The sequence below is a fragment of the Lonchura striata genome, chromosome 3, assembly GCF_046129695.1.
Source record: "Lonchura striata isolate bLonStr1 chromosome 3, bLonStr1.mat, whole genome shotgun sequence".
Lineage (NCBI taxonomy): Eukaryota > Metazoa > Chordata > Aves > Passeriformes > Estrildidae > Lonchura > Lonchura striata.
The window spans coordinates 99,349,881-99,375,939 of NC_134605.1; the positions used below are offsets into that span (position 1 = coordinate 99,349,881).

Here is a 26,059-nt window from a genome sequence, read left to right on the forward strand (position 1 = left end):
GTTTTTTCTCCAGCATCCCACGGGTTTAGCTGCGGTGGGCCATGAGCACAAAGGCAGCAGCAAAGCCCGTGTGTGGCTCGGTCCTGCTGCCGCGGTGCTGGAGCCTGGTTCTGTCGCCTGCCCCAGCGGCCAAAGCTCCTTATGAGCTTTGCGAGGCTGCCCCGCGTCCCGCAGAGCCCCGCTGTCCTTTCACCCCGTGCTTCCCCCTTACATAACTGCCTTAGGTATTACACTCCCGGCCCTCCTGCCGTGCCTGCGGCGCTCCTGCATCACTCAGCCTCTTTGTTCCAAGAAATAGCTTTCCAGCCAAGTCACTCCTTAGGTGAGGCTGGAAGTGTTTTGAGGCAGAGGCACCAAGTTTACATTCTTGCCTATTTTGTTTTGCAGATCCGTTTCATACCTAAATTCACTGGGACTATTTACTGAAAGTATATGGAGAATAACATTTCTCATTAAAAAAAAAAAAAATCCTGGTAGCTTGTGAACCCATGTTACTTTCTCTGGTCAGAAACTGAAAGTGAAATGGATTTTTTTAATTGCTTTATCAGACTGAGGGAAGTGTGGAGATTAGTAGAGCATACACAGAAGGAAATAAAGCATCTCTCGAGTGCTTTAATGATCCAAGTAGCTAATTTGTTTAGTTTGGATTGTCAGTGAACCTTCAGTTTCGCACTTAGGGTTTTAGTTTGTTAAATACAAATAAATAAAGCATGGAAATGGAGTTTCTAACTATAGTGGCCCAGTGTAGCTGTGCATATATTCTTCAGTCTGTTGGGCAGGTTTGTTCAATCCATGTTGGTATTCCCCAGCTGGGCTGTTCTGTGTGAGGTATTGACAGGTATGAGGGAAGTATTCCTGACCCTCTGCTCTGGCGAGACCTCACCTGGAGCACTGTGTCCAGCTCAGGAACCTTCAGCACAGGCTGCTTGTTGCAGTGAGTCCAGAGGAGGGTCATGAAGATGGTCGGGGCATGGAGCTTTCCTGTGAGGAAAGGCCGAGAGAGTTGGAGTTGTTCAGCCTGGAGAAGGCTCCAAGGAGACCTCATTACAGTCTTTTAATATGAAGGGGCTTATAAAAAAACATGGAGAAAGGTGGGGTATTTTCAGGGGTCTATAGTGACAGGACAAGGAGCAATGGTTTTAGACTGAAATTGGTTAAGTTTAGTTTGGCCATAAGGAATAAATTTATTGTGAAGGTAGTGAAAACCTAGAACAGGTTGCTAGAGTTGTAGATGCCCCATGTCTTGAAGCGCTCAAGGCCAGATTGGATGGAGCTTTGAGCAACCTTTTCTGGTGTAAGCTGTCCCTGACCATGGCAGGGGGTTGAACTGGATGATCTTTAAAGGTCCCTTCTGACTCAAACCATTCTGTGATTATGTGATTATTTCAGTCTGATCTGGTGCCAAAATTTGCATCTGTTTACTGGCAAGGACTAATGTTTATACTGTACTTTAACAACTGTTGGCACTACTGCTTGATGAAGGTAAGCAAAATTCCTCTGTCTCAGTGGAAAAAATGTTCTTCAAGTTTAAGACATGAGACCTCTAATATTTTCAGTCAGGGTAAATTTAATGATGTTTAATGGACTGGGAGGCAGCAGTGGGAAAAAGGACCATAACCTTTTGAAGAGAGGAAGCCTTTCTTTTTTTCTTGCCAAGCATTGCCATTTATCAGGCAGCTCCTCTATCTTTAGCCCATCTTTAGACCTGCTAAGGACCAACTTGAAAAGACTCTCCACCTCATCAGTGCGGGGTGATGTTTGCTGCTGCAAAATGTATTTCTGCAGCCAGCTGCCTGGCAAAGAAGGGAAGCCCTATCAGCTTCCTTTCAGTTTGAATCACCCACTTTTTGGCACAACAACAGGCTCTATTTGGCCGAGTACATAGTGCCTGGCACAGCAGAAGCAAGATCTCAGCTGCCACTTCTCTGCATCACAGCAGGAGTCCTTCAGCATCTTGCTTTTGTTTTGGGGCAGCCACTGGCAGGTGTTCCCCCTTGCAAAGCTGGAGTACTAGGCTTTGCTACTAGTTAACTTTAACTTGTACTAGCCTAAGATGCGCTCTTAGTGAAAAAATGGGAGCTCCCACTGCTTGTGTGAATGCTTGAAACCAGACTACTCATATCAAATGTAGCGAGGTCTGGAGTGTGTGCATGCATTGCCATGGATTTCTCCTGAAAAGCTGCAGGCTTGGAAATCCTGGCATTATCAGCATCATCAAGAAATTGGATGTGTTTTAGTGGGGTTCTTTGTGGGCAGAGAGTGGTGCTGTTTTTGAGGAGTTCTGTGAGCTTTTCCTGAGGTGCTCCCAGCAGCCCCTGTGAGTTCATGGTGCAGCCTCAAGGAACGTGCTGCTGCAGCTTCCTCCTCCCTGCTGAAAAGAGCACACGGTGGAGAAGCAGGCACTTTCTATAGGAAAAGTCAATATGGGGGGTTTTATGCACACACAAATTTTATTCAGTGGCATGCTGAGACATTTTGAATGAGTCACATGTCAGCAGTGATGAGCCATCAGAGTGAGTGCCCAGCTGAGCACAGCTGTGCCTGGCCAAGGATGCCTGCATGCCCCAGTGTACATCCAAATGCCATTATGGCATAGCCCAAAGCTCTGGCAAACTTGGGGTATTTTTGCACAATTTCTCCCCATCCATTGGCTTGCACAGTGATCCAGTCCAGAGGGAATTTCCGGTTTGCAGAAGGTCATGTTGTGTTGCTCTGGTGCAGATGCTGCTTGGAGCTGGGGGAAGAATTGTGCTAGATCCCTGTTGGCCTACCCATGGGTTAGAGCAGCAAAGACACACTTCTTTCAATGTAAAATTTCTTTAAAAAGGAAAAGAAAGTGCTTTTCTCAGCAGCAAATTTCTCATTGTCTACAAGCACCATAGATTTGTAAGTGTGAGTGAGTATCTGCTGAACTGCTTCTGCTGCTCCTACAATGAATCCTGGAGCTCCTCACACTCCAAGGGGGCTACAGCCTGTTTGTAGCATTCAGGGGTATTTTCAGTCATCTTTTCACTGCTTGGTAAGAAGGGATTTTTTTACTGTATTTTTAGAGTAAACTGCCTGATGGACTTTCTGCTTGTTTCAGTTATTCCTTGGATGTGCCAGATCTGAATCTCACCCTTTATGTTGGAAAAAAAAACCCAAAAAAACACAACCCTTTATTTTGAATAAAATAGAAATATATATGTGTAGTACACAGACCCTACTGAATAGCAAATAGAGAGTGATTGTGGTCTTTCCTAGTTGAGGGTGTGGTTACATTTGGGTTGTGTGTTGGCTTTGTACAGCCCTACTGTTTTGTTTTTGAAACAAATAGGCTATGTGCATGCATTGGATGAGTGATAAAAGTGGTCCTCCTCATTCACCTGATACTGAGAGCTGGAGAAGAAACTGGAAAAATCCTTGTATGATTCGCTGTACTATGCTTTACGTGTGGAGATGTTCCAGTAATATGCTGGATCACTTACATCTTGGCATTGTTTTTCCTCTGAGCTTTACATCTCATGCATTAGACCTTCTCAGCAGATGGGTTTTGAAGCTCCACATTCAGGGGTGCACAAGTCACATATCTGGTGCCATGACACTGCCGTTTGCCATCAGCTTGGAAAAAGATCACGATGTCATTCTGAGAGAGCAGGGTACCCCTTTGGATGGCAGGAACAGAAAAGGCATGGAACACAGGGGTAGTCTGTCCCTGAACAGGGGAGAAGCTGCTCACTGGAAGTGTGGAGGAGAGCCTAGGCAGAGCTGAACACAGATTGACCCAAGGCACTAAGGTCAAAAGGCAAATCCCCTTCTTGGAAGAGTTCCCAGTGCAGATAAGGAAACTTGGTGTTGAGATGGTGCGTGCGGTGCCAGGGGTCAGGAGGCTGTCACTGCACTAAGTGCAGGGGAGGATTTCTGTGACACGGGGAAAGGACACTGAGTCTCAGAGGAGGCAAGAAGAACCTGGTCAGTTAAACCAGGAAAGCCAAGGCAGATGTAGGAGTGATGGCTCTCTATCCCTGTGTGTAGCAGAGGGGAAGTTCCAGAGAAGATGGTGTTGGGACCAGAGCAAATGTGGTTACCAGCACTGAATACATTTGAGGTCAAGTTAGAAGATGATTTTTGAGCCAGTACAGGAATGAGGCCTTGACTGGGGTGGTGGGAGCAGCACCTGGCTGGCTTTTGGGATAAAACTCAGGAAGAAAGTCAGTGACTGACACTCTATCTGCCATATCAGGGCCTGAACATAGTTTTACCGAGAGAAGCAGCTTGTCTTCAGAAATTTTGAAAATAATGAGTATTGACTGCACTAAAGTCAAATATGTTAAGATACATCCACTCTGACATAGCTCTGTACAGAAGTCATTAAGACAAAGCTGACTAACAAAAGCTAGTAGGACATTAGGACAGCTTGTAAACAACAAGAAATAGAAAAATAACCTATAATAGCCATGTTGAATTTGAAGGAACAGTGGCAATCAGCATCTTTGTGTTGAGTTGTGTTCACCCAGAGCTTAGGGCAGCTTCTTTGCTTCAGTGCACACCACTGGAGGATATTTCTTTCCAGGGCTGGCACTTGAGCAGGTTTGCCTCTCTCACTCTTGGCTGCAAATTTGGTGTTGGCTTGGGCTGCTTCTTACTTCACTTTGCTTTATTTCAGCCCAACAGAGTCACACTCCCAGCAGAGTGCTAGCCAAATTGCCATGGGATGTGAATTAGTAGGGAAAATCCGGGAATTTTATAAGAACAGTACATTTATTGAGAGCAGCTTGCTGACCATTGAAGCCAGAGCCTAGCAGATAATTGCTACAAGAAGTAGTTTTGACTCCTTCACTCCTTTGTAAAGCAGAACAGGAGTTGAGAACTTTCTCTCCTAGATTTGGGCCAAGTACAGTTTCAATGGCTGTCTTGGCAGGTCAATATCACAGATGTCTGTTCCAAACTGGTGGCTAATTGCTTTGTGCAAAGTCATTAATGAAATATTTTTTTTTCCTCCAGGAATGTGAAATTTGCTTATTCAATCCCATTGCAGTGCAAAGCCATTTTGTACCATAGCAGAAATGTATGCACAACTCAGTTCTTTCTGACCTGCTGTAGCTTTGTTTTTGTTGTGAGAATATAATTTGGAGTATAATTTTCCACATTACTTTTTGATCGGTCTAGCCTGATATTTTTCAAACCTGTGGTTTCCTTCCTTCTGTCTCTCATTTTCTGTTATTAAGTCTTCCAGACCACTGAAAATATCTGAGATGTAAATTTTAGCAATTTTGGCACAGAACAAGTCTTCTTTTGCGTTACAATCAATGGATGTTCTAGCAGACTAAGGACAGGTTGAAAAACAAAAAACAGGCTTCGTGCTGTGGGCTAATGCTTAGGACGGAGAAGATGGGAGTTGTTACAACTGAATATGTACCCTAAAATGGATGGATAAGATAATTGATGTGGTACTGTACAGAGGAAAGATCTGGGTGGTTTGCAAGTATGTATTACTGTATTTAAGGTCTGATTGTGTTACATCCAAGCAAAATAAATATTCCATTGGTGTTCGTTAAGAAGGTTTTTTTGTCAGTGCCAGTCATTTTCTCTTCAGTATTGTTGCTCAATCCTGACTCCTGTGTTTATGGTCTGTGTGTGGGACCATGTGAGAGGAAAGAGGGAGGCAAGGCTGGAAGATGATATGTAATTGCAGAGGTGGGGAGGATGGAAAGGAGCTGAGGGGAATGGAACAGATTGAATGTCTCTGTCCATCAGAATAAATGTGCTGCTGCAGCCTCATAGACCATACAAGAAAGGGCTAAAAGGTAAACAGGTCTGAGAAATGGCATAATGATGAAATGATTTTACAAAGTGAAAATGTACACTTTGATTTGCCTTTTTCATCAAAAGATGTGCTTGACTGACAAGTCTGGCTCTGCACCTTTGGTGGTAGAGCTGAGAGCCCTGTCAAAGGTTTTACAGGCTTTTTTTTCTAGTTGATGCCAGTCACAATGGGACTGTGGAGAGCCCTCCCTCACTTCCCACCAGCATGTTGGAAACTGCAGCGGAGCAGCAGAGTTCCCTAGGAAAGCCCCATCAGCCTTCAGCTGGCTCCCAGTCAGACAGGACTTTCTTCCAGCAGCAATCCTTTTGGTCTTCAGCAGAGCTCAGGAGGAGGTTTATTTAAAGCCCTGGTCCTTTCTGTGGAGGAAGTAGGAAGCGCTTCCTCCCTGTAGATCTCTATCCAAAGCTTTTGTCCTCATTCTTACAGTCCCACCCTGCTTGGAGTTGCTCCAAAACCCAGCACGCAGCCAGAGCTGTGTGCTGTTGTTCAGCAGGGTCATCCTTAGCTGCAGCTCCTCTCCTTTTCTAAAACACAAAGTTTGGACACCAAATGCTGAAGAGCTCTGCCCTGGGCCTTGCATGTATAAATGCCCATCTGTCTACTCTGCCCCATTGTCCTCCTGCAGTTGGAAATGTCAGTGGCAGAGGAAATACGAGGCTCAGCATTCTTTGGGAGGCTATTTGATTCTTGCCACTGACTTTTAGTTGTGAAACTTAAAGAAGGTCTCAAATTAGGTCTGACAAGTCATGACCTCTGCAATAGAGGGTCAAGAAGCTAAAAAAATTGGTGTTAACTACAAGAATGTGAGAGCCTAAAATGCTTTTTAAGGTACTACTGCTTACTCTCGTCAGAGCAGGGGCGGGGAAATGTGGGATTATTTCTGTTATGCTATATTCATCTCAGAGAAGTCCAGCAGCAGGATCGTGCCTGTGTTTGCAGCGGGGTAAGAAGAGTGAATGACAGGCTCAGTCAGGGGAGAGTGTCATTTGAAGGATTTACCTGGTTCTTCCATGGTCCAGACGCACTTCACCTGAGCAAGTAAAACTTCATTTTCCTCTGGCAGGAGCCTCTCCTCCAATGCCAGTGTCACTCCAAACACCTATATCAGTTGTAGAACTGACTCCTCTGACCTTGAGGGTGGTACATTTGCTGGCCTTCGCTTTTTCAACATATGTAGTGCCAACAAAGAGCTGTTAGCAGGCTTGAAGGCAAAGGGAAGCGGCCTTGCTGTTGTGTGCTGAAAGATGATGTGTGCACACCCCAGGAGAAGGCATTATTTCAGAAACTTTCAATTCCTGCACCATCCTCCACCATCAGAGCCCTCCTTTTAACCACTGCCACAGTCTTTAAACACTTTTTTCCTGTTCCTTTCAAGAGGAAAAAATAAATGATAAATTATTGTGTTGATCTTACGCAAATGTTGCATTTACGGAAAGATCTTGTTGACATGGTCTCTCGCACAGGATACCTTCTCCTCCTGCAGAAAAGCTGCTGAAATCTTCCAAGGAAATAGATAATGTTATCCTTGGTGAAAGGGAAATTAAAAAAAAACAAAACGAAAGAAAACCACAAAAATGCCAGCTTGGTGCAGATCTAGTGTGGATCTTGGTTTGCAAAAGATGCAGAATTTGGTTTAGCAGGGCTTTTTAGTCCTGTTAGAAGTGGAACAGACTAGTAGTTGATACCAGGTATAGCTTATGGTCTTTTTAGAGACCAGAGTGATAAATTAGGAGGTTACAAAATGGCTGAGGTCAGTATCCTGACCATCTGCTGTGGCCATACCCAGGAAAGCTTATCTGTCCATGGCCTGATATGTTAAAACCTTATGGATTAAGTGCCTTTTTTGCATTTGCTAAAATGAAGTTCATGAAGATCCTTCCACCCGAGAGATCAATTTTAAGGGGATGTCAGGAGTAGATTTTCTCCCTCATCCCCTTCTCCTCATGTGAACATGAAAGTCCATCTTCAACGTCACTGTTGAGAGAAGACACATTTCCTGCTTTTGAAACCTCCACCAATGTGGCACCAAGGCGGTGGGACAGGATGTGCCCCATATGTGGTCTCAGGTGTGGGTCAGCTCTTCTCATCCCATGCCTGTTGGGATGCTTCCTGCTTCAAAACTATCACATCTCCTTCCTGTTCCTATACCCAGTTAGTGAAGAAAATACACTCATTTGGCCACTACTGGCATCAATTATATATAAATATAAAATTCAGCATGACTTGATTTTCCATTTGCTTCTTACCCAGCCTGCTAATAGAGGCTCAGCTTCAGGCAGCCCTAACCCACAGTGCTCAGAAAAATACATTTGGTGTGGGTATTGCCAGGGATGGAGCCTTGTGGTGGAGGTTAATGAGAAAAGTAATGTCTTGAGTGCAGATTGCTTCCAAGATGATTTGCATTAAAGTGTTAAATGCTACACAGAAATGCCAGAAGAGAGAAAGAATTTTCATAGGGCTGTTCTTGGTGCCCCTAAAATCACCACAGTCTCTTCTTTCTCCTCTGATATGGAGTACTCCCTTTCTTGGAGACAGTCACATTGTTCTTCTGCATAATTTATAGTGAATGCACTTAAGAGCTAATCACACTCTTGAGTGTGCAGGATTAATGGAAGTTGCAACTACTAAATGTGTGGGCTGGGACTGGAGGTGTCCTGCCATGCTGCTGCACCAGCCTCCTCTTGCCTTGGTCTTGACAGCTGGGAGAGTCCAGTCAGTGCTGTCTCCAACAGCCCAGTGAAGGGATGGTGCCCATTTCTGTAGGGATTTCAGAGGAACTAGTCACAAAGTCATAGGGTTTGCTGTTTTCTGGAGATAACTCTCCCATTTCTAACAATGGAAGCTAAAGTGAGAGGTGAGAGAAGGTATTATTAGAGATCCCTGAGCATGATGCATGGCCAGAGAGATGGTTTGTCATATCACTGCTGGTCAAAAGGGCCCACTGTGTTCAGGATCCACCTCACAGGAGCACCAGTGCTCATCCCTGTGATCATTTGGTCTGGAGTTCACACCACCAAGGCACTGCCTTGGGCAAATACCCACGAGTGCCCTTGCAGGTGGTTGCCTGTGGGGAGCCACCAGCCTGGGTGTGCCTTGGCATGGGCAGTCCTTGCCATGCAGGAAGGACAGCAGGACATTGCAGGACATCTGGGTGTCCACATCCCAGCATAAATCCAACACAAGATTCTTGCCATTGTGTTCTCAAGGCATGAAGGCTGCCCTGATAATAACCTGAACAAAAACCTTGCATCATGTTCCTGGTGTGACACTTTGTCCAGGTTGTATCCTGGGTTCATGGTTTTCCTGCACAGGATAGTAGTCACTGTAATTTTGGCTCCCAGATTCTAAAAATGAATTTTAAAAAGACCCTGTGAGATTGGTACAGTCACATGCACCAACTTGAGTAATATCCTTAGCTGTTCTAGAGGTTGGGTTGGTTCCTACCAGCAGATTTGGTCTTCTGCTCCTTGAATTGCTGCATCCAGCAGAACCAGGTTCCTTCCTTATGAGTGGGGTGCCGTTCTCAGTAGTTATTTCACTCTCAGTTTTTAATTCACATCTCTGTAAGGAGAAAAATCCAGGAAAGTTAAGCTCTAGGTTTGCTATTGGATTTGAAACTTAAGTGTTTTTTTTCATTCAACAAACAGGAGAATAAAGCTGTGAAACAATTTGATTACTATTATTTACCACTGAAGGGGAAATAAAACAGTGTTTTGAGAAAAAATCTGGTTTAATGGAGTATATTTTTACGAGGAATTTAACTAGTGGCTTTTGTGCTATTTTGAAGTGATGATCAATATTTGAAAAAATGGTACTTTAGAAACCTAGATTAATAAAATAAATGGGTGCATATATATTAGATGTCATATTTTTGGGAAAAAAACAACCTGTGTATTAGTAGTAGAAATTGTTAGCCATAGCTGTATATTTAGAGATTGAACATGTTAGTAACAAATAATCTTTCTCTTTTGGTTGATTTTTTTTACCCCCAATATATCTTAATACTTTTAGTTAATGTTGAATTTTTGTTAGAGGTAGCTGGTTGGCATCTCTCCAAAGCCACATTTCATAGCAACTTTTTGATGCCTTAAGTTTTAGTTTTCATATTTTCCAGATTCTGTACTGCATTAATGTGTAACTCTGAGCTTCATATAAAGTGTTAGCAAGCTCTCCTTACAATTTAGTCAGACGAAACAATCCTTTTCCAGCCTGAGAACCAAGGATGTCATTGCAGCTTTGGGCCCAAAAAGTGTAAACAGCAGCGAATTGAGGAGAGCAAACTGGGAGGATGGGACTTCATAACCTGGAGCTGTAACTGGACAATTAACCCCAATATGCAACAGGACTAAAACTTATAAAAGTATGAAAATGTGTGACTCAGGGTCCATCTTCAGTGGAGCCACAGCCAGGCTCTTGTACTGCCCAGGGTGTATCCTTTTAAATAAATACCTACTTTATTCCTTTAATACTGTCTAGCTTCTGCTCTAGGTAGCCTCTAAGGCATCATTTTCACTAAGGATATACCTGCTAAAGAAAGCTTTTTAGTTAAGTAAAAAGGTTTCTTTTCACTCTTTGAAAACAACCCCAACTCTCTTCCCTGTTCGGTTTCAAAGTAGCTGCCCTGAAATCCCTTTGATTCCTCCAAGCCCCATATTTCAGCACAGTACCTGCAGCTGGGGAAGGAAAAGATGTTAGATGTTTTCCTTGGTTTTTTTTGTGGTTTTTTTTTGTTTTGTTTTGTTTTGTTTTGTTTTTTTTTTTTTTAGGCATCATTAGCAGTGAGGATGGTTTTGCAGACCATGCCTGAGGGCTTGATATCATCTGTCATTGTCTAGTTAGTTGGTGTCCTTGTCCCCAAACTCTCCATCTTCTCCACAGGAGTGGCTCTGATGCTGTGAAATTTGCTCAGGTGCCATTGCTGGCTCTTGTTACTGCCAGAGTTTGACTAATTCTTCTGAAATTTAATCTGGATTCCTTTCTCCCAGGGCTGCGATTATTCTGTAGAGAATTTTTCTGTGATTTACTGTCATCAATTAAATAAATGCATCATAGGAAACTTCTAAAATCTAATGATAAAACAGCCCAACTGTGCTACTTCTGTGGTTTTAATTATATTAACAACACAGTGCCTTGTGCTAATTTTTGTCACTTTTCTTCCCTTTTCCTAGAAGTATTCTCTCTGATTTCTCAGTTCCCATCAGGAACTTCTCCTGTCCTGCAGGCCAACACTCAATGAGTTTTATTAAAAAATATGTATTACAATTCTATATTCGGTGAACGTGACGTGGGTTTTTCCTCATGCAACCCAGCCTTCTCAGAAAAAGACCTTGTGCACTGAGACATTGTGCAGACATGTTTTCCTTGATCTGCAATATTGTGTAAACAAACTGTAACTTTTTTAAGCCTTGCCAACTTTGCACAGCATCTGAAAAAAATAGGACTGGCTGCTTCTCCCTTGGTTTTGTTTAAAAAGTAAGGACAAAGGGAGGAGATGAGGAAAATCCACTCATGATTTTCTTTTCCTGTCTGCAATCACAAGCTGCATTACTGCCCAAACTTCTCCCACCCAAATTAACCCAATTTCCTAAATTACTTGAAATATTTCCGTGTTTTTCTTACTGCATTGGGAATATTTGCCCTTTACAGTAATAAGGTCTCCTCCCTGAGATGGAGAACATCATGGAGAGCTCTCAAAGAACTGCCACGTTTCTGGTCCTGTCATGGGTCTCATTTATTACTCATTAACAACAATTCATGTATGTTTGGGGGTAGTTTGTAAATCTTTGGCTTCTTTTCAGTAGCTTGTAACCATACCATCCATGGCAAACTCTCCTCTGCTGCTGGGGCTCGGTGGGCAGCAATGGTGCAGCAGGTGTCAGCATGCCTGTGCTCTTTGCTGTGACTCCAGCACCTGGAAAGATCCTGCCCCTGGGACCTGCAAGTGCCTCTTCACCACACACGTGATCCAAATGTAAAATGGTTCCAGGTTAATGTACTGATGCTTGATGTCAGTGACTAACTGATTTTTCCCTGTAAATTAGGACTATGATCCTGAATAAAGTGATTTCAATAGGTGGGAGTAACCCAGATATCTGTAAGCAAATTTATTCTGTTTCAGCCTTTGCAGCTGACTCCATGAAATGAAGGTGCCAGCCTTTGTCTCACATAGCCATTTGCAGGGTTGGAGTATTTGTAATTTTATCGTTCTTTGGCAAGGTGAGGGGTAGGTGGTTATTATAATGGATTTTCACCCCAGACATGGAATCAGGTTTTCAAGACCACACAGTTCCTGGGTATGTGTTTATGAATGAACTTACACAGTGAGGTGGCTCGAGGTCTCTTCCAATTCACTCTACCTTTCAAAGGACATTCAATGAGCATATATGAATTGTTACTGAGTTTTCTGAAACTGAACTGTGGGTGGTACATAGACTGGTCCTTCCCCCTTCAACGCTGTTTTTAATAAATTCCTGAAAAGGATTGAACTTGAAAGTAAGATCCAAATAAAAAAATGTTTCTTATATAAATAAAAGCAGAATTAGCCACTGAAAGTGAAAAATTTAAAAAGACCATTTATTATTTAGATTGGTCTTTTCTTCACTTTTTAGGTTTTATTTTTCTTTCTGTTTCCCTGAAGGCAGCAGCAGAAGCAGCTTCAGCCCCTCTTGATAGGAGCCTTTTGCATCTCAAACCCTGCAGGGTTTGAATTTTTTGTGTCATTATTGATTAAAGTATTTCTTTTATCTCACAGTTTCTTTTATTAGCTTTTCGAGAGGTGAAGATACTCCTTTTTGCAAATGAGACTTTACCAAAAGGTGTTACTTTTGGGCCCGTGTCTGCAGCCTGGGAAAATGCAGCAGGTGCTGCAGTGGCTGGTATGTGGGTGTCGGCTTTTGCCGCAGGGCAGGAAAGAAGTTCACATGAGTTTACCAGGCAGGACCAGATATCTATAGCAACGTGTTTGTATATCCTGTGTCTTGTCTGTTGCAACGCCCGTTGCTCAGGACACTGACATTAAAACATGTAACAAAATCTGCTCTTCACTCTGGAGTTCATTATCCGCCCCAGCCCATGTAACTGTGCATTATCCCCAGCTCAGACCAGAGTCACTGACCAGCCCTCGGCAAAGCGTGGTCCAGAGTGTGTTGTTATAACGCGTGATCATTTTTTACCTAAACATTTGTCACTAGCTGGGGTGTCTGGGAGCCCATCTCCCTCTTACAGCCTGGCCTGCGGGAGCTGGAGGCTTCCTAAACACATCTGTGTGTGCCTGAGCCGGCGTGGGCTGGCGCTAGCGGTGCACAGTGTGTATTCCCAAGGGTGTGCTCCTGAACTGTGGCAGCACAGACCTTCAGGGGCTGAGCCTTGCCTTTGGACTACCTGTGGGGAGTTCCTTGTGGTGTTTTGTTGGTTTGGTTTGGTTTGTTGTTTGTTTGTGGGAGTTTTGTTTGAGGTTTTGTTTGCGTATTTGTTTGGCTGTTTTTTGGTCGTTGTTGTTGTTGGCTTTTTTGTGGTTTTGTTGTTTTGTTTGTTTTTTTAATACAAGGATCAAACGTTTAAAAATGGAACCTCAGTGACAGATCTGATGCTTTAGGTATTTTAATTAAAAAATCTTCCACCCCTGTTGAAATGGTTCTTGCATTTCAGACCAACCCAGAGCAATGTTTGCTGCCTGGCTTACGTTGTTCATTTTCTTTGGGTTCCTGCAGTCATGGAGGCACTGTGCTACATCTTTGTGACTGTAACAGATTTGACACACTTATTCTGCTTTATAAGTGAGCACTGCAAGAGAAATGGTGCTACACTTCCCCCCTGCAAAGCAGATAGCTCAGATAATACGAAGAGTATTTGTTCTGTTTCTCTGTGCACTGCCTTTCTCAGCTGGAAAGCACCTCTGTCCTGTAGACAGGCATTTCATCAATTTTCCTCTTTTTATTAGCACTAAATTAGTATCCAAGGGGGTTTGCGCAAGGAAATACATCTCTAAGGAGTTATTCCTCCTTTTGCAGCCGTAGCTGATTCACTGAGAGGATCCCATCATGAGCTCATTTCAAGGCAGTTTTGCTTTCACAAGCTTTGCAGTAAAAAGCTGGGTTTGTCTCTGGCTTTCCTGGGTTACATGGTCAAAGCACATTTCTACCAGCTGTGGCTGGTGTTTGACAGAGAGTTCTTGTGAAAGTGGGATGCACTGAGCTTTGTTACAAGTATTTCAAGTACTTTAGCCTGAGGAAGCTGACAGCCAGTCCATCTGTTGGTAAAAAAACAATTGCTACTTTAGCTGTTTCAGATTTTGTGGTTTAATCCCAGCCCCCAGTGGGACAAGGAAGAGAACTGTGGGGGGGAAAGTAAATCTCTGGGTTGAGACAAGAGCAGTTTAATAACCGAAATAAAATAAAATATTATTATAATAATGATGATAACAATTGTAATAAAGAGGGAGATAATAGAGAGGTAACATCAAAAGAACCAAGAGATGGACAGCACAATTGCTCATCACCTGCTGACCAGTGCCCAGTGCATCCCTTAGCAGTGATAAGCCCCCTGCCCTGCCAATCCCCCCCAAGTTACATTTTGACCATGACAGTATGGGGTATCCCTTTGTTCAGTTCAGGTCACTTGTCCTGGCTGTGTTCCCTCCAAATTTCTTATGCACCTTCTCACTGGTAGAGCATGGGAAACTGCAAAAGTCTTTGACTTGGGGTGAGCACAGCTCAGCAACAACTAAAACTTTAGTGTGCTATCAACATTATTTTCATTCTCAAATCCAAAACACAGCCCTGTGCCAGCTACTAGGAAGAAAATGAACACTGCCCCAGCTGAAACCAGGACACCAGTGTGTGTCTTGGCTTCAGTAAAATACCTTTTTGCTCATTTCTAGGCTTTTGCTATGCGATTATTGCTGATTTTTTGTAAGCCTAGAAGGACAGAGGTTACATTCAGGTGGGAGTTCTCTGGCAGCTTGATTTTGAGCCCGACTGGAATTAATTAGAATTAGAACAGGCACCACATAATTTTCGCAAAACTTTTGGTGTGAAACAGGAACAAAAGTGCATTTGCATTTCCCCCTGTTTAAGCTTTACATGGCCCGGGGTCTCTTTCTTGAGCAGTGATTGACTCACTAAGGCCTTAGCTCTGCATTTAGACTACCAAGATGTTCCTTGTCTGATCACCTCAGGGGCATTCCTTCGATTGTTTTTCTTACTGCTGCGATAGTGCCAGATGCTCTGAGGGCCTTTGATCACCATGGAAAGCAGGGACAGACCTTGCTGCAGTGTTTGTGGCATCACTTCCCTGGATTTCACCCTGGTATGATGGGAAATGAGGGAAAGGCAGGCTGTGCTGGGGCTAGGTCTCTGCTAACTGCCCAGGGCAATGCTGGGTGCAAGAATGTCTCTTCTGCTCTGCTTTCTACACCCACTGCAACAAGTGATTCAGGTGGTAAAGGCTCGTTTAAAAAAGCAACAAAATACAGCCCTAATCACAGGACTGACCAGAGCATCCAGCCCTGCTCCCTGTGATTTCCATTAGCAGCTATCCTCTGAGTGGTCTTGTGGCTAAATCAGCTGCTGAGCCTCTGGAAAGTGATTTGATGAAAGCATTTTATAGCAATCGAATGAAATGCCAGTTGGATGCCAGCAGCAGGGGTTGCTGTCATGATTAATGAGATATTTAGGCATTTCATTTTGAAGGAGCTACCTGCAACACAATTTACATCAAAGCTGTTTTTTTCAGATGGGCTTTAATAAATCAATGTTAATGTTGGTTATTTAATTATTCACATCAAATTGGTTACAAATGCAGGACTGCATTTGGGCTGAACACGTTATGAAGCCTTTCAGAAAGAAGGCTTATATGCAAAAAAAAAGGTTGTGTTCAAGCATTGCACATCTTCTGATATAAAGTGAAGTGAAAGAGGAGGAAGGGTTGAAAAGGCCTGTAATCTTTTGAATGCGAAGATTGCTTGAATATAAAGCTTTTGAAGCTGATATTATTGAGCTTATCTTCAAATAACAGGATGTATCTACCACTAGAAGAGGTAGTGAAATCTAGTTATTGATTTATTTATTTATTCTATTAAACTGGAATTATTACCTTACCTCTCTGTTGTCTAGGGGGTCTCTATTTTTAAGGGAACGGGAATAATAAAGGTATTATAGGAAGAGGGAGAAATGATATTAAGCCTTTTCAAACCTCTTTTAACTACCAGTTGAAGGTTTTACAGTCCTGAACCCTGTGAGTCAATAAAGCTGAGGTAATTTCTGCTTAAAGCCCAGCTCCTACATTAAGTGGGCTCTACTGTTCCTCCTGCCCCTTTCCCAGGGAATTCTGAGGAAGTGGTTGGTGAGGCAGGGACTGCTTTTCAACACAGTTCTTACAAACACCTGGGATTCATGAAGTGAAGGGGCTCACTGAATGCTGGAAATTGAAGGCACCTCCTCACCCAAGGAGAGGAGCATACTGTTACAATTTCTGCTTTTTAAAAAAAAAGAACCACATCTGATCCATTATTTGCTCCAAGCTGCTCTTTTCTGCAATTTGACTTCAGCAGACTAGAATATTGTGTTTTGTGCCCTCGGCACTGCAAGGGTGACTATCTGGAGCAGAGAAGATTCAAGGATGGAAAGACAGTGGCAGTAGCTGAGAATTAGTAGTTTAACTGGAGGGCAGCCTGACGCTCTCCTATGGGTGATGCTGGCAGGGATCAGGAGCTGCAGCATCCCTGCATGTTGGGAGCAAGCAGAAGCATGTCAGGTATGTGGAGACAACTGCAATACAATGGACAAAAGTAAAGCTTTGGAGTTGAAGTATTGGCAGCTTTTCTGGAAAACAGAAGTGCTAATGATAAGACAGTTGTCCGTTAAACCCAATGCACGGAACTAACGAGCAGCTGTTTGTCTCTGAGCATTAAGCCACAGAGCAGGATGTGGATTTTTTACATTGCTGAGGCAGTGCACAGACTAAGTGGAATACAAATAAAACAAGCTTACATTCTGCTGTAGAGCAACTTATTTTTTGCTGACCTTTAGCATTTTAAATTTTTTTGGGTTCTTATGCATGCTTGGAATTTTTACTCTCTGGGAAGTGCTTAGCCCCTGTTTTTCCTGGTTTCTGCATGCTTTGCAGCTCAGCTCTTGCAGTTTCCAGGTAGTCTCCAGTGTTGGCTTATTGCTAACCTATCTTCTGCATCGGCTTTGAGCAAACCCAGCAGGCACAACAATCAGTGCAGAGAAACATAATTTATGCAAACCAGTCACAGGGGTTTGTGCACACTTGTGAATAAACTTCTTGAATATGAGGAAGGACATGCAGCTCAACCTCTAACTTGAGGCAGCAGAGTTTGATATTGCTAGATAGCTATGAAAGACTGCAATGCATAAAAGCCAGAAATTATGAAGGTTTGTTTTTTTTTCCTGTTGCTACCTAAGTGCAAATTGACCATCTTTCATTTTACTGAGGGCGCTCTCCTATTGCTGAGCAGTCTCACTTTGTGTGGCATAACAGGGACATTGTCAAGAGAGAGGACAGGCCCAGCCCTCTCCTGATATCCTGATGAAATCCTGGATTTAAATGTGCTTTGGCCCTGGTGAGGGAATATTGAACCCACTGAATAAGCTTCTCTAAAAGTATAAACCCAAGTAAAGATAAGAGTTGCCTTGCCAAACATTTTGCATTAAAAAACCTTATTCTTTGATTCCCTGGGAGGGCTGGAAAGGATGAAATCCCTTGTGCTGGTGCTGCTGTCACAGTGATCCATCTGCTCATGCTGCCTCCATGGCTGAAAAAAGAGGGAGAGGTCTTTTGGGGTGCTGTTGTTGATCATGGGCTGTGCTGAGCTCACCCTTGCTGCACCCTCCTGTGACCCTCAGGTGCTGCAAGGGGCACCAACCAAGCGCCACCATACAGGACCAAGCTCCCACTGCTGTGGGGAAAATAATGCAGGGAGGGAGGAGAAGCTGTATCAGCTAAAGGGTTTCAAAGAGCATCTGGACAATGCAAACATGACTGGCACGGAGCCCCCTGCCCTTCTTGCTTCTTGTTCAGCTGCATTTACTTTCACTTTTGAATACATGAATTTTTCTTTTCGGCACTGCTGCTGTCCCTGCCCGCTCCCTCTCAGTCATCACAGCAGATCAGCCTGTGTAGGCATCCAGAGCTGGGCATCACAAACCATGTGATGGAGGAGTGGGATTGCAGCACAGAACTAAAATACTGAGCTTTATTATTTACCATGTAATAAGGATTAATAATAAGAATTACTATTTCCCAAATACTTCCTCCCAAACTACATTCCCCTCCACAGCATATTAGTCACTGGGAGAGCCTAGAGGAAAGGAAGCCAAATTAAATGAGGTCTTTTCCTGGTGATTTATAGCATCCTTTTCCTCCTCTTTCCCCCTTGCCCCAGGGGGACCCTCTGTTTCTAGCAGGGTTCTACCTCTCCCCAGCCCCTCTCTGCCTAGTGTGGCTGGAGCTCAGGCAGATTTCCCTTGCTTTGCAGCTGCTGAACCCAGACCCAGAAGAGGATGGGGAAGCAGAACAGCAAGCTGCGCCCCGAGGTGCTCCAGGACCTGCGTGAGAACACTGAGTTCACAGACCACGAGCTGCAGGAGTGGTACAAGGGCTTCCTAAAAGATTGCCCCACGGGCCATTTGACTGTAGAAGAGTTTAAAAAAATATATGCAAATTTTTTTCCCTATGGCGACGCGTCGAAGTTTGCGGAGCACGTCTTCCGCACCTTTGACACGAACGGCGACGGGACGATTGACTTTAGGGAATTCATCATCGCCCTGAGCGTCACCTCCCGGGGCAAGCTGGAACAGAAGCTGAAGTGGGCGTTTAGTATGTACGACCTGGATGGCAACGGCTACATCAGCCGTGGGGAAATGCTAGAAATTGTGCAGGTGAGGCATTCTCTCTATTGGACATCTTATTTGTGTTGCTGTAACCTCTTCACCATGAGACAGCTGGAGCTGGAGATGAGGGATGTGCTGAGCTGGGTCGCTACTGCCCCAGGGAGGTTCCTGAGCCCATGGTCCCCAAAGGGACCCAAGATCAGACCTACAAGATGCAGATGAGGAAAGGCCCTGAGATATGAACAAGGCACTTGTGCAGCTGGCCTGCAGCCAAAATTCTGCAGCTCTCCCTGGGGGTTTCTTAGTGTGATGTTCACAGGATCAAAAAACCCTAAATGCAAATTCTATTGACCTGATTAATCTCAGAATTAATGCTTTGAATCTTCAAATCTGAGTCAATGTGAACTCTGGATGAAAGGCTGTAGCATTTGTCTCTGCTTTTGTCTCCCAAAGGCAGAGGACATGTAGACCCCAGGCTGCAGTGGGGGCAGGCAACGCAGTCCCCTGTGCCCCTACCCCACATGCTGGCGGGGGTTTGGCCTCAGCAGTGGCTGCTTGTCACCCACTGTGCACCTGAGATGTGTGTCCTGTGCAGTGCAAGGGAGTCATGCATCAGCCAGTGCCCTGACACTGGTCCTCATGTCTGACGTGGGGTAATTTAGGTGGAAATGTAGGACTGCAGACACTCTAAAGAGGTCTTACCATTATTCATGTTCTTGTAAGTCAGAAGATGCATTTCCTTACCCATCCACAAAGGCAAACAACCCCTATTGCTGTATATTCATATTCACCATAATCCATGTAGCACCCACATGCATACATGTAACTGGGTGGAGGGTGAGAGCCAGACAAAGAGGCAATGGCTTAGCCCAGCTGAAGAAGAGAAGATTGCATACCATTGTCTCCTCTATTTTAGCTCAGTCCTGCTCATACATTAATCTAGCGTCTGACTTTCAATTAAACTGACCCAGCTCTTCTTTTGAAGCACAAATGAGTACAGGAAAGAAAAGAAAAAAAAGCTGCAGTCAGAAATTCCCATCCATTTTGGTTTATAAAGTCCTGCAGCTGCCTGCCAGGGTCAGCTGTGTTTTTTTGTTGCTACAGGCTTAAATTCTTTTTCTCTGTCCTGTGCTTTATTGTTTGGGTTGTGTTTTTCTTATATCTCTTTTTCTTAAACTTTTTTTTAATACTCAGGCAATTTACAAAATGGTTTCATCAGTAATGAAAATGCCAGAGGATGAATCCACTCCTGAGAAGCGAACAGACAAGATCTTCAGACAGATGGACACAAACAATGATGGTAGGATTGCCACTGGTACCCCTTCCTAAGCTTTAGCAATAGAGGTTTTATAGCCCAACCTTGGTAGATGGAAGGATTTTGGGAGAGGGGAGAAAGGTTGAGAATGTCCCCACTGGTGTCTCTGGTCTCTGCCTGGCCTCGCTGAGCATCTCTGGCCCATGATAAATAGGGTGAATAAGTGAGCAGTGAACAGAAGGTGAATTGTCCTGCTGGGGGGCTGGTAGGGGAGTAGTCTTTCCCTGACATTTCATCTCCTTCTGCAAAGGCTCCTCTGAAATTCCTATATCTTTGGGTTATTTTCTCTGGGCATAACACAGACTTGGCATAGGTTTTGCTCCCACTGCCCTTGATAGGGTTGCACTCCTGGGTTTGTCATCAGTAACATGAGTCCTGAATGTGGTTGGGCACCTGAAAGCAAAAATTCCCCAGGTCCATAACATTAATTTTCTGTGCATATTTATGGCATGTTTGCATACATGGTCACACATCTCTGTTGCACTGTTGGCATCAGGAGGATGTAGCAGCTCCCAAGCCAGGTTGTGGAGCTCCTTGATAAATTATCTGACAGTATACTCATCACAACCCCTCCACCTGTGCTGGCTCATTTTCTTGGGTTTGAAAAATACAGGCAAAAAATTATCAATTTCCTCTTCTCATCAGCCTGATGACATATTTCCTCTATTCCCAATTGAGGTGGAGCTTTTCTCTGGGAATTACCCTGCCAGAGGCTGAGGTGGCAACTGCCCACATTAGTCAGGAGCTGTGTCCCACTGATGTGCTCAGTAAGAGCAAAGATTTGATTCTAGCACTGAGATATGGAGACCTGAAAATATACTGTCTTATGTACATAAAGGGTTTTATTTAAGAGGATTTTATAGCTGCATTTTGGTGTCTGTGCTACAGTCCCCAGGGCAAATTACTAGCCTTGCTGAAGTCCTCAAGTATTTTACCTTTGACTTCATCAAAACTAGCACTTCATCCCCTGGCTTGACATGTGGAGGGCCCTAAAATAATATGATCAAAATATTTTTGGTCTGCAGAAAGTAGCAGTGCATGCAGATGTGTAACAGAGTAGTGGTCCCAAAATCTGCTATATATATATATGCATCCTCCATCTGTTGCACTTTGTTGCTGAAATAAAATCATCCTATTCCCAGTAAAGTATCAGCCATATGACTGCTGGGCATTGCAAATAGATTTTGATTTGGGCTTTGCTTTTAAGTAATACAAGGCAAAGGGCAAACTAATAAATAACCTGATAATTAGGAGACCTCTGCTTTTGTTAAAAACACTTGGTTTGGAAGCATTAGCTTAAAAGCCAGAAATCAGTGTGCCACGGGTTTTTGAGTTTCTGTAATTTCTACAAGAGAAAGGATTGCTCATTCATGGAGTTATAGAGCTGTGTCCCTAAGTGTCACATCTACACATCTTTTAAATGCCCTGGGCAGCCTGTTCCAATGCTTGACAACCCTTTTGGGGAAGAAATTTTTCCTAATATCCAATCTAAACGTTCCTTGGTGCAACTTGAGGCCATTTTCTCTTGCTCTATTGCTTATTACTTGGCAGAGAAGTTCCTCCCTGTTCAATCTCTTTTGGGTGCTGGCCACCAGGGTCATTCCTTGCCATGCCCACAACAGGCTGGTAACATCCTGGGGCTGGTGCAAACTGGCACAATGACCTGGTGCCTCTCTCTCTTTGGGTGCATGTGGCTATAAGTGGCAGCAGGCTGCTCCCAAGTGCAAGATGTTTGTGTGTGGGTCCTGTCTCGAGCATAGCAGTTTGGGGTGGGTAAGGATAGCCCTGGGGTGTTGTGTGAGGGTAGGGTAGGTGACTGCACAAGCTAAATGGGAGGTCACTAGACATGATGTCTGGGATGCAGCAAATGCTTGTCTCTTCCTTTTCATAGGGAAAACTTTCATTTTTTTATTAATAGTGCCACGTCATATTTCTGCCATGGTTCTGAGTGCTGGAGCAGGGGAGTGTTGGTGCTAGCTGCCTGACAGGGGGCTGGGTCACCCCACCATGAGGTCTGAAGGACTAGATGGAATATTTCCTCCTTGCTGTCCCATGCCATTCCATGGGACTGTTGGAGCCAGGGGACACGAGGGTGGTTGCTCCTTCAGAGATCAGTTTTCAGACCTTCATACTGTTACAAGGTCCATCCAAATCAGTTCCTCTGGCCTAAATTAAAGATGTGTTCAGGAGCAACACATAGCAGTAGGCTATGGGCTGGCTTTGCTTGTATAAAAAGAAAGAACAAAACCTATCCTGTTCACCCAGCAGGGCACAGCAAGTGACTTGCAAAGTCATGGAATCATGGAATAATTTGGGTTGGAAGGGGCCTTTGAAGGTCATATAGCCCAACACCCCTGCAATGAGCAGGGACATCCTGAACTAGATCAGGTTGCTAAAACCCCGGTCCAACCTTGTAAGTGCCAGAGAAGCCATGACTGCTCAGCCTCATGTGTCACAAGAAACAAGAGGACAAAGTGGGGATATTTGGAATATTTAGGTTTTAAGTGTTGTAGTAATACAAGCATCATTTCAAAGCATACATGTGTTTAGGTACCATACCTTGTGTCCATGTGTCATGTTATTCGTATAGTCTGGTTCTGAGTAAAAAGCTGCCAAATTGTATTGGAACAGTTGTTTTTAGATTTGAGACTGTCTTTTTAAATAAAAAATAGCAATTATTATGCTGTATTGTTTTGCAGAAGAAAAATGCATTTGGGCTTAAAGGCTTGAGTAGGATTTAGCTGCTGTGCATTGTGCTAAATTCCCCTCGATGCCTTTGTGATAGATTAAATAGATGTTATGTTGCCTCGATGAGGAGGGGTTCTTTGCTACAGCAATGGTGACAGGAACAACTGACTTCTAAAAAATGATTTCCATTTTGGTTGTCCTCCCTGTCAGGTAAACTGTCGCTGGAAGAGTTCATCAAAGGTGCCAAGAGCGATCCCTCCATCGTGCGGTTGTTACAGTGCGACCCCAGTAGCGCGAGTCAATTCTGATGAAAGCGGACAGTGTGCTCAGAGAACCTCGGCTTGTGTCCTTCAAGCTTTGCTCGCAAACGGATGCCTTCTCAACCATCCCTCACACTCCGCGGATAAGAGCCCGTTGCCAGATCGTGTGTGCGCGTGTGTCCGAGCGAACCAGCCCTCGCTCCCCCACTAACACCAGTGCAGTTCTCCTGCGGCAGCTCCGTTTCTGCTTCCCCGTAATGTTACCATTCACTCTGCACATTTTAAACATTAATTGAAAGGTATGTTTACATGCAGCTACGAGAGAGTTCAATGGCTGGTGAGATACCACTTCACTTAGTCCGTGAGAAAGGTGATGTTCCCATAGTTCCCGAGAAGATGCTAGGTAGGACTTTTACCCAAAATAGCAGATGGTAGATAATTTATTTTGCTTCAGAAATTACTATGTTGGAAAAAAAAAGAAAAAAAAAAAAAAGTGGACTGAACAGAGTAGAAAGCTAAAAAAAAAAAGAAAAAGAAAAAAGAAAAAAAAAAGCAGCTTTCCTGGGCATGGTTCCAATTTTCTTTTTGAGGAAAATTGCTTGCACTTATCTAATGGTCTTTACTTTCTTTTAATATATATATAAATTATATATATATGGTGAAGTAAAATTTTAAATATTTAGGTCATCTATTTAAGGCATAAAATAGAATTCAAGCTTTGTTTCTTCTAGTCGTCTGTGATTTATTCAAATCTTGGAGATTGTTTTTTTGTGATATTTATGCATTAGCAAATTGCTGTTCCAAAAGAAATGCATGACTAGCAGTTTGTGGATATTTCACTCTGTTTAATTCCTGAATGCAAATATTTGTTCATTTTTATTGTCAGTCATTCCAGCATTACTATATTAACAAAAGACCTGAAAGGAGTTCATCCTCATTTTGTATTTCTCAGTGGAGTCCTACTTTCTGGTGGTTGCTGCGTTAAATGGCTTTTGAGTGCCCTGAGGTGACGTGACTGGCACTGCTGTTCTCAACTTGGCTACACCTCCTCCCTTTTGCTGTCGATATGTTAATAGTCTTGTGCATTCCAGTGTTATTTAATATCTGCCTAATGCCAAGAAATATTAATTGAAATAAAAGACTACTTTTCTTGTCACTGCCTGTCTTGATCTGAGCCATGCACCAAGTTCCTAGTGTCAGGTATTTGGGGAAGGGCAAGGATAACTTCCTGCACATCTCCTAGTCTTGTCTGAGACACATTGCCTTTAAATGCATAAGGGTTTTGGGAGCTGGCTCTTGTGGCTGGGTTAACACAATAGTGTTGGTGCCTGTGGGATCCAGCTGCATCCCAGATGAATCCAGGGTAAAGATTGCAGGAAGGTGACAACTCAATTTCTGCTGGATGCAGAGCAACTCAAGGCAATGAAGGAAAAGCTGCTGGCCCTGCTGACTGGGCTACCATGACCACAGCTTTTTAAAATAAAGTTCCTGTCAGGTACCAGGTACTTGGTGGATAAACACTTTACATTGGTAGCATGGAAAGCAGTTTTCTCCACATTCATCAGGTCTGCAAGTAGCTGCATATGCCTGCCCTCTCTGCAAAATAAAGTATCAAAAAATTATTTGGCCTGAAGTTAATGTTGAGCATGTAATGAAGGGATTTTTGCTGTGTAGAATATTCTAGTAGTGGTGAACTAGAATGTTCTAGTATGTGATAAACTTTAATAATAAAAGAAAGAGAGAGAAATGTTTGCAATATCCAAGTGGAAGTACATTTAATCAGACTTGGTCTATAATACAAACTTGTGTCAGTGCTGCCAGCAAAAGTGTGTTCATTTTTTCCCCTGGAAATTCAAATTTGAGCAATTAAACCAACAGTCCTTTCAACCACAACACCCTGCTGATGAGGCAACCCTGAAAGCGATGTTAATCAGAATCCTGCCTGCTTTTCCAGGGCAAGACCAGCAAAAAAGCCCAACTATTGAAAAAAATGTAATTCCACAGTAGCTGGTAGTCTGTTTCCAGCCTGCTGTCAGTCTGTCTGCCAGAAGATGCTGGAGTGTTAGATATGCTGCACATGTTCTTACACTGATGACTCTTCTAGCATGGGTTAGGTCTAAAAGCAGCTGTTTAGATGTGAACTGGCCACCATGTGCTTTATAATTTCTCTATCATTCTTAGAGTGTGAAAAAATGTCTTTGACCTTGTCCTCTTCAGGCATATCCTCAGTCAAGCATTGCATGGTATCTTGGGTACCAAAGATGCAAAAAGCTGTTTTGCTGTAGCATTCATAAATGCAGCAGCTCTTTTTCATTTGCTTTTCTAAGTGGAAATATTACTGACTTTTCCTGGCATCTCACTTCTTCTGATTTCCTTTGCTGACTGTAATGAATAGCAAGTTTAAGTAGCTGTTTAATAAAGCCCAAACTCTTCTCATTTGGAGAAAGAAAAATCTCCTTACAGAAGCTTATTTTGATAAATAAGCTTACCTTGTTTTTGCAGAAAGAAAGTGAAAGAATGTAAATTTTAGAGGTTAGAAAGTTCCCATTTCTTTGATATTACAATATTTTCTCTGAAATAGGCCAAGTTATCCATGATGGAGTTTGCTGCCCACCACAGTCTGACAAGCCCCTGCACAGCCCTGTGTAAACACTGGGATTGTGTCCTGCTTCATTTGACCCAGTTTCTCCTGTCTTTCCCTTTGCCTCTTTAAACTTGTCAGTCCTAGATTTGAGGGTTTTTCCAGTTATCCCTCACCATTTTCATAGCTTTTAAGGAGTTTCTTCTTTTCAGGGCAAGATGACTTCATTTCCGACTGGGACTGTTACAAATTATGTAAGATGCTCCCAGCTTGCTTTTTGGGAAGAAGTGAAGGAAGATGCCCAGGAAAAGTGGTTGTGCATGGCATCCCAGGGAAAGTGAGAGATGCTCTGAAGCCCAAACAGGCTGAGCTTTCCACAGGTGGCTTCTGATACGGGGAACCTTTTAATTAAAAGGCCAGCTAAGTACTGAAAATGGCCTTATCTGCTGCTGCCAAGCTGCTCTCTTAAAATCAGACCTGCTTCAGAGGCTGAGGTTGTGCATCCACAGCCACTGGGTGACTTTGATCATCTTGGCTGTGCTTGAGCAGCTTCTG

General features: G+C 43.5%; 1 protein-coding gene across 5 annotated transcripts in view; it reads left to right on the plus strand.

Annotated features, from left to right (window-relative positions):
• Positions 1-24,079, plus strand: part of HPCAL1 (hippocalcin like 1) — an 83,759-nt gene extending 59,680 nt beyond the window's left edge. For all 5 annotated transcript variants that reach the window (XM_077782427.1, XM_021525417.3, XM_021525416.2 and 2 more), the window contains exons 3-5: positions 18,306-18,708; positions 19,855-19,960; positions 22,874-24,079. In XM_077782427.1, coding sequence (XP_077638553.1) covers positions 18,331-18,708; positions 19,855-19,960; positions 22,874-22,971 — 582 coding nt within the window. In that variant the 5' untranslated portion in view covers positions 18,306-18,330 and the 3' untranslated portion in view covers positions 22,972-24,079. The remainder of the gene's footprint in view (positions 1-18,305; positions 18,709-19,854; positions 19,961-22,873) is intronic.
• The last annotated feature ends 1,980 nt before the right edge of the window (positions 24,080-26,059 follow it).